Source organism: Amblyomma mixtum, chromosome 2 (genome assembly GCF_055824585.1).
Source record: "Amblyomma mixtum isolate Tamu chromosome 2, ASM5582458v1, whole genome shotgun sequence".
Lineage (NCBI taxonomy): Eukaryota > Metazoa > Arthropoda > Arachnida > Ixodida > Ixodidae > Amblyomma > Amblyomma mixtum.
Genome location: NC_143013.1, coordinates 244875599 through 244889423, shown reverse-complemented (window position 1 = coordinate 244889423; position 13825 = coordinate 244875599). Strand labels below are relative to the sequence as shown.

At 49.0% G+C, this 13825-nt stretch overlaps 1 protein-coding gene across 1 annotated transcript; it reads left to right on the top strand.

Moving 5' to 3' along the window:
- The first annotated feature begins 1700 nt into the window (after positions 1 to 1700).
- LOC149363297 (uncharacterized) lies at positions 1701 to 12302 on the top strand. Its single transcript, XM_089573446.1, has 6 exons — positions 1701 to 1982; positions 4278 to 4421; positions 7831 to 7979; positions 9338 to 9548; positions 9988 to 11043; positions 12126 to 12302. Exons 1-6 carry the CDS (start codon positions 1733 to 1735, stop codon positions 12263 to 12265), a joined length of 1950 nt encoding a protein of 649 aa, XP_089429572.1. The 5' UTR covers positions 1701 to 1732; the 3' UTR covers positions 12266 to 12302.
- The last annotated feature ends 1523 nt before the right edge of the window (positions 12303 to 13825 follow it).

The window sequence follows — 13825 nt, the reverse complement described above, 5'->3', positions numbered from 1 at the left end:
CGGATGATTTAGCTTGGTTGGGCCAGACGCGAATCAGGCGCGCAAGCATTTCGGTTTTCATTATCTCACTGGTAATTCTCTACTTTACATTCAGATCCCTGGGAGGGCTCATACCACTCTTGCCGCAGTCACCCTAGGTTACGTGACCTTGTGAAGTCATCACAACCTGCCCAAACAGAGGCACCTCACAGACAACGGCTAAGCGGTTGAGTGGAAGCTGCAGTTTTAGCACACTAAAAAAAATGCAAAGGCGATGGCAGGATGTGATCGCTCTTACATTTCGCTCTCATATTGGTCGCCTTCCCATTTTGTGCTAGAATTTGATTTCGCCGTTGAAATTTCGTTCCGTTGCTGCGTGCGCTCCTCGTGTGTGGGTGTTTGCAAGTTTGCAGGTGGGAGATCTATTTTTACCGTTGAATGCTCGGAGTGCTCCAGAGCAGGCACTTCAGGCGCAGGCACTTCCGGGCATATACCGATCAGCTCAGATCTAGTATGAGCAATGGGTGGTGAAGGATTCACACGGAAACATAAACTACGGCTTTCAGCCTAAAGACGACCATGCTGCTGAAGCCTTAAAAATTCACCGGACGGTCACGAATGCGTGACGCCGAAGTTTGAGCGTTAGCAGCGGTGTTTGGGCAAAGAACTTTTCAGAAAAACGCCGTTCACCTACCAGCCCCGCAGCCACTTAGCGCGCAGCCGAATTCGGCGTGCAAGCCATCGCAGCCGGCGCTGTCGCCAAAACGTGAAATCACAGGGTGGTTGCGAGTTTGTAACGCGAATTACCTAGCTTTAGCTGGGTTGTGGACGCAAAATGAAGAGACATTGAAGTTGGCATATTAGAGCGGATGCGTTAACCGCTAGGCCTCCACAGCGGTTGCCTAGAGGTTAGCGCATCCGCCTCGTATTCGGAAGCTGCTGGGCTCTTATGTGAGAAGGGCATTTTTACCCGTGGGTGCCTGGCGGCGGGCTTGTGGATGCTTACTCCAACTTCGCAAAATTGAGGAAAGAGCTAAGGACAAGTAACGGTGTAGCCACTAGTCCACCGCAGCGGGGACCCACGGGTTAGAGGGCATGCCTTGTATGCGGGAGGTAATGGTAGGTGTGGGAGGTGCTGAACTTACAGATGGGAGGTGCATTTTACTGCGCACTACCAGTGGCACTTCGTGAAAATGCCGGAGTCGTCTCTGAAGCCTGAACCTTCCTGAATAACCACACACTACCAAACCAACAACCTCCATCCTCCACAAAGCCGATTCCGCTAAAGCCTATAAGCTAAAGGCGTGAGATAGACGCCCCGCGGTACACAGATCAGTACAGCAACTCTGCAGGCGCCCGCCGCTAACAATGCTGAACCATTTTAAGCTCCTTTCTCACTCCATCTTTCCCTATATTCCCAGTTGAAGATGACGGTCGGGTTCAGTCAAGTGAAAACAATCTTCGTTTTCACGTGCACATATGTATAGATGTGGAGCGAGGGAAATAATCTCGGCACTTCTCGGCCCTTTTTTTTTGGTCCGGAGGCCGCAACCGTACCAAAGACGTGCGCGACATGCTAATATATTCCCTCAGATTACACAGCATTGGGGGCTCTCGTCGTGAGTCCGACAAAAAGAGGTGTACGCGAACTTCGCTCAGGAGAGGAACGCGTTGTCCCTCCGTTTGGTTTCATCCCAGGCGGCGCGACCGTAGACCACCGACAGAGGGAGAAGCTGCCGACCGAGCACCGCGAATGGCGACCCCCTCAACGAGCGGCATGCCTGGTCAAGAGGAGCAGCAGCAGCGGCCCAGGCGGCCGGTGGGTCCCGACGGACCTCTGTCCTGGATGGTGGCCGTGGCCTGTTCGTGGAACCTGCTCTGGAGTAGTCTGGTTCGCCGTTCCACGGGCGTCATCTACGTGGCCCTGGTGAGGAACTTCGGTGCCAGCCGCGAGCAGACCAGCTGGGTGCTCAGCGTAGGCACCAGCCTCGCTTGGCTCATCGGTGAGTGGGTGTCTCCTCTTCACATGGGGCACTTCGGGACATCGAGTGGAGCGAGAAAGCCTCGTGGCTTTCCTGTTGCAGCCGATCCTGTATTTGAACATTTGGCTCACGACTGCTAAAAGATTAAAATTATCGGCCGTGATTTGACACTTCAGGACTCCAGAGGACATGCTAGATGTACAACATGAACTCGTGGACGAGGTGGTGAGACTCCTCTCATGCCGTTCGTTCGTCCCTCCCTTGCACGCGAGTTTGTCGCTACTTCTGCATTTTGCCCTAGTATCGAGCAACAATTAGGAACTCTGATTTAGGCGTCTAAGAGTAGTGGTAATACCTTGGGCGCAACTCTCGTTCTACCTTTGTTCTGTCGGTTGTACTTGGCGGAACGCAATGAAGGCGGTGGAGAAGGTCGAAGAGGGTGTTTTTTATCCGAGGAAACCACTGCCGGAGATGTCGCCAGGTAAGCAGTCTGGTTGCGGCGGGAAAGAGCTGGGGGATAGGGTTCCGACCTGCGAGACAGTTCATGGTGGGTGGTGCTGCAACGGACATTATTTACTTGGTCTAATATTTTATGAGAATTCCCTAAGGTAGAGTACATTTGTAATAAGGGAGTAATTGCTCATTGGTATTTGGGGTGGCACACATTGCTGCAATCCTGACAACAAGAGCTGTTTGTCAAGATTTCCCGGAATTCACTTCGACGGAGCCTTCAACGCTGTAGTTCGTGTAAGTAAATATAAATGAGTAATTACTCATTGGCATTCAACCAAGTTCCGCCCTACGGCGACAAAGGAAAGCTATACAGTTCCCACAGAAACTTCGTAGTTAAAGAAAAAGTCATCCTGGTGTGGGGTTCGAACCCGGGCAACCACCTCATCGGAGCAGTCGCCCTACAGACTGAGCTAACTGGGATGTCTAGCCCATGGTAGGGCGAAAATAACTTTAAGTGGAAACAGTGTTCCTTTAATGTTTTAAGAAAATTTCCCAAGTGGAGATATTTATAATAACTGTAATTTGCCCCGGTGAGGCGGTTGTACCGGACCAGGACGAATATTTCTCTGACTACGAAGCTTCTGTGGAAGCTCTATAGCATTCCTTTGTAGCCGCAAGCGCTAGCCCGGGAAATGCTAAAAAAAGTGCTTGATTTTCATGGCTGCCACCATGTGCTGCGGGCGACGAACACTCAAATACACAATGGGAGCTTCAAATGTTCGGTACATCCCATTTATAATAGTTGGTATGAGCGTAGTAAGCATTTATAAGGTCTGATCTGCAGCACTTGAGAATAGCCGGCCACGATAATCCCCATGTTCACGCTTAGAATTTGTCAGGACTCCCTAGTTTTCTCACATTTACAAATTAGAAATATCCCCACCTAGTTACGCGGTGTTTGCTACAAGCGGCCAACATATGACGCTAGTTGGTGATGTCCAGGAAAGCTGAGCATAACTATAGAGAGTGCGGCGAGGTTCTGCGCGAACAGGGTGATTATCACGGCATCCTCCTCGCTGCAAAATCTGATGTATAAAATACTTCTTGCGCTCGTACCGTCTTGTTCCGAGTTCCGTAGAAAATCGATGGGTCATACCAAATACTCGAAATTCCCGCGATGATTTCGACTGCTCTGAGCCCTCATAATTATAAGGAGACATGCACCTAGAGAGACCTTACCAATAACTCTTACCCCCCGCCGCGGTGGCTCAGTGGTTATGGTGCTCGGCTGCTGACCCGAAAGACGCGGGTTCGATCCTGGCTGCGGCGGTTGAATTTATTTGGAGGAGAAATACTAGAGGCCCGTGTACTGTGCGATGTCAGTGCACGTTAAAGAACCCCAGGTGGTCGAAATTTCCGGAGCCCTCCACTACGGCGTCTATCATAGCCTTAGTCACTTTGGGACGTTAAACCCCATAAACCAAACCAAACCAAACCAAACCAATAATTCTTACGACTGATAACTATGTGAAATTCAGTGTTACTCCAGTGTAAAGCGGTAATTTTCAAGTCGCTGATTGCATTTTCGTTGTTCTTACAGGCAATTAAGCTACAGTGATAGTAATAGTGAAATGCCCCATTGCGATACTTCATCCATCATATCGTCATCTTTGGCTGGAGGAAGCAGGAGCACAGGTTTTTCACACTTGGTACGGCTAGAACCATCCTACAGCAGGCATTAGCCAGGAGAACACTCCCGGCTTGCATGCGCGGGCCAGAAGTGGACTTGCTGAATGATCGACTTGTTAACTCTGGCGCGTAATATTTCTTAAATGGCTGGGGCTCCACTGGTGTTCATCGCAGGTCCTCTCGCCGGCGCCGGGACGAGGCACATGCCGCTGATGTTGCTCTCGTTCCTAGGCTGCTTCATCACTGCCGTGAGCTCGATAGCCTGCGCCTTCGCTCGGGACATGACGACTGTCTTCTTCCTGCTCGGAATCTGCAGCGGTGAGCTCGCCTCGACGCTTTGTTCTCTCACGTACCCGGCAGGGCCACGGCGCACTCGCCGTCGAGCTGGCGAGAATATTAACGCGATAGAATTAGACGTCTCGTTCTCGAAAAAAAAAAAGCCTGCACCCGTCCGTCCGTGTCACGAAATAACACGTGGTCCATCCGGGCCACAGTGACTTGTCGAGAGAGGTCTCGTGACACTGTAACGTCATCACAAACAGCCCACCGTGGCAGATGCCAGTCTGCCCACCGGGTTGTGAGTAATCTGCCCCCTCGTGACCGGCGGTGGAGGAGGAGGAGGAAGAACATTTATTTCCGCCGAATATGGTGCGGTAGCCACCTCCGGGTCCGCACGCAGGCGTCCGGGGAGGCAGTCAGTCGCACCGCGGCCGGAGGACATCCGACCTCGTCTAGGAGAAGAGGTCTTGAGCCTCGGCCGCCAGGCTGACGGCGAAGTGCGTAGTTTTCTCGTCGGAACTTCTTAGCGTGGCACTCCATTCATCGCTAGTTTTAATCGCGTTGCGTCCTGGGGCACGAACGCAGCTCCATATTATGTGATCTAATGTTGCCACGTGGCCGCAAAATTTACAAATTTCGGTTTCTGCACCGTCCCTCTTCTGCACTCTGGCACCCATCCAACTCCTCCACAGGGGCGAGAAGAAATTTCGAGCTTGGAGTCTTCTCCAGTCGTACGATTCCTTTTTACTCAGGGATCTATCCGGTGGCGGATATGTCCTCCGGTCTTTCTTCAGATTGTCGGTTACATCCCTAAACATACCAATACTTTATTTGCTTTTATATGTTGTTTTGGAGGCGTCCGCAGCACCCCGAGGTAGCGAGGAGCAGGCGAGCATGTGGGCAGCCTCGTTGCCGGCGAGACCGGTGTGTGCTGGGGTCCAGATTATAGTCGCGCGCTTTCGGCGAGAGACGACTCATTCAGAATTTTGGCAGCATGATTGCTGACTCTACCCCTGCTAAAATTCCTAACCGCTATCGCTGACGACGTGTTTCACGCCTGGTCGTGCAATGGCAATGGCTATTGCAATCTCCTCCGCCTCTACCGGCGGTAGATCTTGGTTTCTTTCGATTCCTATGGCGATCCCGGTGCCTAATAGGGCGACTGAGGTTACGTCGCCTTCTTTCCCGATCGCTGCATCGGTGTAGGCGACCGATCCCGGCGGGAGTTTGTCCAATTTGTTAGCGAGGTGCTTAGCTCTGCTTTCCCTCCTCCCCTAGTCGTGTACGGGGTGCATGTTCTTCGGTATGGGCGAAACGTACAGATGCTATTGAACGTATAGAGTTCAATGACATTCAAACACAGGCCTACAAGAAAAGGGTAACGCATAAATGACCATGCAATTCCGCATACATGGCTTGGAGGTAGAACCTAGGCGAAAGAGAAACAGTATTTGCGCAAGAGGGGTCTCTAATTATATTGCATTGCACTCAGATTAAGCGTCGCCCAAATTTCTTTTTGCAACTGACAAATGAATCTGGAGCCCCAGTGATGCGAACTGTGGAAGGCACAGGCAGTGAGGCCAGGGTCAAGAAGAACCCTGACGTAAGCTAGCAGCACTTCGTCCGTGTCACAGACTATATTGTAATTTTGAAACAGGCTAATATTGCCTCCCTCGAGGCCATTAGGACGCTTGTTTAATTGCAAAAGTGTTCAGGGTATGAATGGTTAAAGTAACGATTTCAGTAGATCATCCCTACCAGTCGAACTAATTTCCTGACCGTATCGCATTGCAGAATATTTCACGAAATTCAAATAGTCATTAACGGATCATTGTTTTTAGTAGTCATTTCTTAGTTTTTTTTCTGTGCTTTCTAACAACTGTGCTCTACTTTCGTCTCGTTATTACTATTTTTGTGCTTAATTTTATGACACCTGTGACTATTTTCTGTTTCCCATCCCTCATGTAATGCCCCATTAGAGGCCTTAAGAGTAAAAAACTAAAATGATGATGGAGATGATGATCATGAAAGGGAATCTCGTTACCGCTCCTGTGTAATCCACCAGCACCAGCTCACATAAGACGCGTCATTAGACCCTGGATTTTGGTGCCCATATGGAGGGAAAGTTTTGAGTAGCACTTTATGTTGCGCTAGTTGGTGAAAGACCATTGGGATAAAATTGCGAAAAACAGATAGAAAAACCGAAATATTTTTTTTTAAATGTAGGGGCGATAAATTGTGTGAAGCGAAGGAAGTGCGATAGCACTCTTCTGTCACTCGCCAATATTTTCGCTCGGACAGAACGATACAAATACTCACCATAGGTCTTGTCTATCGAAGAGTGGAATTCGCTTCCTTCTAGCATTGCGACTATCGCTGAAACATCCTCATTTCAAACAGCTCTTTGGTCCTATTTAGAAAATTCTAACATATGTTGATGTGCGTTCTTTTTTTTGTTTCTTGTTTTTTTTTCTTGGTTGCTCTAGTGTGTGTGTGTGCTGGCCGTAACGTTCCGCAAAATGTTAGATGCTGTGTTTAGTAACTTTCGAAGCCGGGATTTTTCTTGATTTTTTGCGCGGTTTGCTACATGTGAATTTTTTTCAAATACCTCATATTAGCCTTTTTTTTTGTTCCTCTTATTAACTTGTACCTGCCTTCTTAACTTGTTTACTTCTGTTTTCAGCCGTTTGTATTCTGTGTTTTATATCTGTTGTTTTCTTTGATGAATCCCCCCCTATGTAATGCCCGCATTGGGCCTTTAGGGTATTGAAATAAATAAAAATAAAAAATAAATATATTCCAATTCTAAGTCCATTGTCTTTCACTCCGCATTCTATGTAAATTCCGACTACTCGACTACACAAAATGCTACCTTGATAGATCACGGTGTCATACCACTATCGGTGCAGTGGCGCAGCGGTGAAGCGATGCGCCACGGCTCAGGGAAGGTGGCTATTTCTAACACTACCACCTATGGGGCTTGTGAGGACCAGGTTGCTCTTACCGATCAATGTAAGAAGGAATAGCTTCCGCAAGCCGCCGTTTTGCACAGATAGTTCTTCGGTAGGCTGTCTATTTAGAAGGTAGGCCCACTATTGTACGAGCCACTTTCTTGTTAGTAATTTTGATTTTTTCTGAGTAATTTTTCGTCCGGCACCTTTTCCCTCTCCACTACGAGTGGATAGAGGGAGAAGGGGACGGTTGGCAGGTGGCAGGTGGAAGGAGGGATATCTCTTAAACACAGCCCACCCCCGTTGGCAGGTGCAGGCGTCACACAGACGCTGGCGCCACCACCGGACACTTTTTCGTGGCCGTCCTACTGCTAACGCATTATAAACACACGAGCGCAAGTTAACAACTGTAGTGTACAAATTTTTGTCGCGAGGAAAAAAAGAGAAAGGCCTCAGGAGGGGTATGACGTGTGCCATTTCTCACCCTTCCTCTGCAGGCATCGGCAACGGCATCGGAATGCCGACCAATGACGTCACCATCGGCAAGTACTTCCGGCGCTACCGAGGTTCGGCCAGCGGTATCTATTATGTGGGCGGCACGGTGGCCGCATTCGCCTTTCCGCCCATCATGAACCTGCTGCTACAGGCAAGCTGCTCTTTTCCCTGCCAGAGCTGCCGCCAATCTTCTCGCCGCTCGCCTACTCTTGGATGGTTTGGCGTGTTTATCGCACCAAAGCTGCCCATATGCGCTTGTATGAATGCCCTACAGTGGAGCTCTAAGGATTAATTTCGAATTCCCGGGATGCTTAAACGTTCCCAGCCATCGTGCAACACAAGGCGTTTTAGTTATTGCGCCTCCATCGAAATGCGGCCGCGGCTACTTAGATTCATTATCGCTACGTTGGGCTCAGCAGCCGAAATAGCCAAGCTCACTGAGCTACCGCGGATGGTTAGAATATAAGTAATCGCAGTTTGTCCGAGCTTATCATATTTGTTCATCTAATGGCAACCTTAGCTAACTCAGCGTCGTCAACACAAACGTCACAGTGGATGCATACTCTCCAAGTCCGCTACCGTTCAAAAAGATATATAGCTCTCAGACTTCTCGCCGGTGTGGCTCTTCATATGGCAAGTGCCTCACGTGCAAGCTCAGCATCAGAGCCGTATTCATGCGTAAATAGTTGAGACTCTTGCGGCATTCAATTTGGCAGAAGGACCACGGGGACACGAGTAGATGCGCTCATCTGCGGCGCCCGTGTTTACCCGTCACTCCCTGTTCGAGAGGACATGGGTCGGTCAGCTGGGACCGAATGCGGCAGTTGTCTGTTGAATAATGGAATGAGGCGATAGCATTACAGCTACATTCGAGAAAAAAAAAATTCGCTGTGGCTTAACTCGGTTAAGCCCGGTAATTGCGAAAGCAATATCCGTACCTAGCTGGTGGTGGTGCTTGTGGTTAGACTTGTGGTGATGCATCGGTTATACAATTCAATCCAAGCCAATCCAATACAATCTAATCTAATACAATTAAATCCAATCCAATCCAATCCAATTTAATCCAATCCAATTTAATCCAATCCAATCCAATTTAATCCAATCTAATCCAATCTAATGTAATGCAATCTAATCTAATCCAATGCAATCTAATCTAAGGCCGCCGGTGGTGGCACCGCCACTACTCGCAGACGGCGCGAGATGGTCGCCCAGCTCTTCGGCGTGACGTCACACAGAGGTCATGCGAAAGGTGAATGGTGGCACCGCCGCGTCACGGCAAAGGCTTGGAAGTGCAAGTAGTAAAGCTTTCGCTTTAAAAAGCGGCGTTGTGTGTCATACAAATCGCTGACTGGTCGTAGAGGGGTAACGTCACAATGACGCCAGTAGAACCAAAATACACAAACATCTTCTAATGCTATCTCATTGCCAACACACGCCTTAATTATGTGTCCCTGAGCTTTTTCTGTGTGTGTGTGTGTGCCCCTCTCCACTTGCCCCTCTCTTCCGCAGGAGTACGGCTTCCTGGGCACCTTTCTCATCACTGGTGGCCTGATGCTCAACGCTTTGGCAGCGTGCCCCTTTTACCGGGCGCCCCCGTGGGAGAACAAGAAGAAGCCGAAGACGGGGCGCAAGAAGGACAACTGCGAGGCAGAGGTCACATCTGGCATTAGCGACGACCCTCGGCGCGAGTCAGCCGCGAACCTAGAACACTCAGAACAAGGTACCTGTAGATTAGATACGAGAGAAGAAAGACATCATTCAAGCAAAACGATAAAAACGCTTGTTACAGTATTATAAAAAAGTTGCCATACATTAGGCATAGATGATACACCCCAGGTAGGATTCCGCCAGGCAAACAGAAAACAGACATCAGGATTTTGATACGTTTTTAGAGGGTATAATATAATTCATGAGATCACATTTATGGCATTTAGTAACCTAATATCAGCGACGTTGTCGTGTGCAATCCACCACCACTTCAATTTTAGTGTACTTCCTCACTTCAATGCATCGCCAGACTGTCTTCAGCCCTTGACAGTGTCTGTTTTTCCGCCCCGCTACTCACATCGCAATATACTGCTCATAACGTGTTCTTCACATTACAATTCTCTATCTGAAGTCCTCGCATGGTGTAATAATAAATATTATTTTCTTCACAGTCGCTACGGTCGAGGATACGTACAAGGCCTTCATGCAAGTTGACATCCCATCTGCAGGCGTCGAACAGAGGAACGGCAGCATTGATGTGGACAAGCGATCTACGCCATTGGTGAACGGTGCGTCGATTTCGCAGAACTGCGAGGATTGCGCCTCGTACGCCAATGGTTCTTCACCTGGCCATCGCCAGGTAAAGGACGCTCTTGCCCCTAGCACAGACGACGGAAGCGGCGGCGATCGGGAAGCCTGTGACACGGTGACAGCGACGGGCAAGTTTCCGCTACCGTCATCATCAAAACGCAGCTCACTGTTTTCCTTAAGCTTTCTGAAGAGAAAGCTCAAGGGTGGAGCCCATGATGAACCACCCTACTCGCGCTTGGACGAAGATCACGAACAACAAAACCCCGCGGCCAACATCAGTGACAGCATCAACAGCGCCGTACCACCACCTCTGAAGGGCGCCGAACGTTCCTCCGGACCTGAAAAGGAGATCGTGCTCCATAATATTCTCGATGCCGTCACAGTCGACGGTGACAAGGAACGCCGCCGTCAAATGTCGTTGTCTCTGTCCATCTCGGACCATGGTCCTTCACCCTGGGCCTTCCTGAGGTCGCCTGTCTTCTACATGGTGTGCGTGACGTGTGCCCTCTCTGTCTACAACTTCCTGGTGCTCATGATCCTCGTGGACCTCGCCATGGAGAAAGGTTTCAGCCGTCAAAACGGCGCCATTTTCCTCTCGGTGGCGGCCATTGGCGACGCGTGCGCACGGGTGGTGGCCGGCGTGTTGTCGGACCGATCCTTCTGCGACCGCCGCGTACTGATGGGCACCACTGCGCTGCTGGCGGGTGCGGTGTGTGTGGCGCTGCCGCACATGCAGATCGAGTACTACGCGCTGGCGGTGTTCATGTGCGCGCTCTTCGGCTGGTGCAATGGCACCGTGGTGGTGCTTTTTGGACCCGTGTTGGCCGACCAGCTGGGCGTCGAGAGCCTGGGCCTCTCGTCCGGTACGTGCAGGTTCGTCATGGGCGTCTCTTACCTGGCCTGCCCCAAGATCACCGGTGAGTGAACCAGACTGCTGACTTTGTACTCGCGGTTAACGAGCGCGAAAAGACGGCGACAGAGAAAGAGCAAGACAACAACAGAACACAATATAGGCTCTCGCTTTGTACTGTTGTTTGCAAGAAGGAAGCTTTGGGCGTCGCTGTAATGAAATCTAGAGTGTTGTGCGCGTACGCTGGCATGCATCACGCCTGTAGCAGCGCGAGCGTTCTGCAGATGCACCCAAAGTCCAAAGAGCACCAGTTTCAGCTCATTTACTTATACAGTGTGGAAGAAAACTAGAGTGAAGCGGTGAAGATGAACCTTTAGTACCCAACGCGGTGATAGAGAGATTGTCAGAAAATAAAAATTCCGCAGAGACACTTAAGAATTTTCGCATGTGAGAATGCGTAAGCCTTCCCTTTCACTTTGTGAACGAAGTCGCTGGGCGGAGTGATATAACCCGGTGCCACGCAGCTGGCAATTCTACCTCTGCAGGGCTCTATGTAGCCCTACTATGCGGCTCTGCGTAGCCGCATCGATTTTAGCTGCTGCTGGGACCGGCGCTGGGGAGGAAAGGAGATGGCTTGGTTTGCACTTAAGATCTGCAAGACCGCACGCACGCACGCACACGCCTTAAGCCTTAAAAAAATGCACAGAAGATGCTGGGTGATAATATATTAATGGACGCGTAGAGGTTATCGAAAGATACTTTCGACTAAGGCTTGCGTAACTGGAATGAGTGAGTCGTTTTTTAAAGAAAGAAGCCTCAGCTTTGTGGTGCGCTCTGACTTCACAGGGTTGTTGCCTGTAACACAGACTCGATACAGCTCCCTCTACGCACGAACGAATAATATTCTTCAGAGGAAATGGTAACCATGGTTTCCAGGGCAAGTAGAGTGGCCAGGAACTAACGCCAACTCACATCCAATTTTTTTTATAAGCTGTGTCACCATTTGTTAAGCACGTGCGATGGGCTTTACAATTTCTAAAAGGTTGCAGCACGGAGACGTGCTGACCTGTTGCTTCTATATCTTAAATATCTCTGCACCTCTGCCGCTGGTGAAATTGTTAGCACTAATTATATTCCTTTTTTTTTCAGGGTATTTCAAGGACAAAGTCGGTTCATACAATGGACTGCTCTACCTGGTCAGCGTCTGCTGCTTCTTCGTGGGTGTCATGTGGACAGTCGACTACTTTTACCGACTCATTAAAAGACGTAGGGCAAGAACTACAAGTTAGCCTTACTCTACTTGCGCTGTGGTAACATATGGACAGATCTGAGCAGATGGTGTCTGCTTCGTGGGAAATCGATTGAGCCTTCCGCGTGCTGGAACGTTGTGTGTCCAAGACATCAAGACAGTTCCGGGGCTTGTTGAGACTTTTCTTGCTGTTTATTAAATGTGTACTAAGTTGTTTAACCTCTGTCAATTATATACCAGCGTTTTGCCCAATTCTCCAGAACTTCTTCAAAACTCTGAAACCAAACAAAAACAAAATTTCGAATGTTATGCATGATGAACAGGTCGGAAGCCAATAGTCACCGGAACATAAAAGCATAGGGGAGTTTTTAAAATTCTGGTGTTCGTCAGTTAGAGATTAATAGAGTAATTATTTTTAATGGTAATTGATTAGAAAGCAGAAGAAAAACAACCACACACCACGGGTGGGATCCGAACCCATAATCTCCGAATTTCGCACCCGGTGCTCTACCAACTGACTTACTGCGACGGCTGCCCAATCTTCTGCTATCGTGGGTATTTATGCGCAGTGTAACCGAACTTTGAGAGTGTTCACCAGCGCCACCCTCGTCAATAGCGGCGGACGTAGTACGTCTTGTATTACCACAAGTGCAACGTAGGAATGTGATCGAGCGGCGAGGGCGGAAGCTATGCGAGAAACTGCTTATGCTGTCTATGGCATCAAGACTGCCAGAGAGCACCGGACGCGTAATTCGGAGGTCGTGGGTTCAGTTCCCACCGGCGGCATGTGGTTGTTTTTTGTTTTGCTTTTATAATCAATTATTTTTTAGCGATAAGATATTTAGTACTATTCTCCATTGATAAACACCACAAATTTAATAAATATTTAAAAATAATTCCCAGTGTTCCCTTGGTTTCTGTGGCTGCTGGCTTCTCTCATATATATATATATATATATATATATATATATATATATATATATATATATATATATATATATATATATATAAGAAGGGGGTGAAGATCGGATGGATCCGGTAGAACATAAACGTAATGCGGTTGACACACGGTAGAAAAACAACTTTATTCTAACGTTATATATATATATATATATATACAAACAACCTTACCCTGATGAAGATCACAAAATGAACAAGGGAGGGGAAAACCTCAGTTTGCTAGAGCCAACGTTTCGACAAGGGGACTTGTCTTCGTCTGGGCAAAGCGTTCATCATCGGCAGGGCTTATATAGGGCCTTCGCTCCGAGGAGGAAGGCCCCGGGGGTGGGGAAGGAAAGTGGTGTGGGAGGGGATGCGTGTCAGGAAGGGGAGGGAGGTGAATCATCATTCGCTAGGCTACAATAGTGCAACAACCTATATCCGGGTGGTATGCAATGAACAAAAGGCTTTGAAGGGGCTGCGACGGGAGGGGGGGGGAAGCGCTGGGTGAACCTGCAAAACTCAGATAAAAGGATTAGTCAGTGTGGTACAGGGACATGATAACAAGGGAAAAAAAAAAAAAAAAAAAAAAAGGGGGGGGGGGGGGGCTGGCACTGGAAGGAGAAAGGAAGGGGGGCATTTCCCAGGAAGGACTAGGCAGG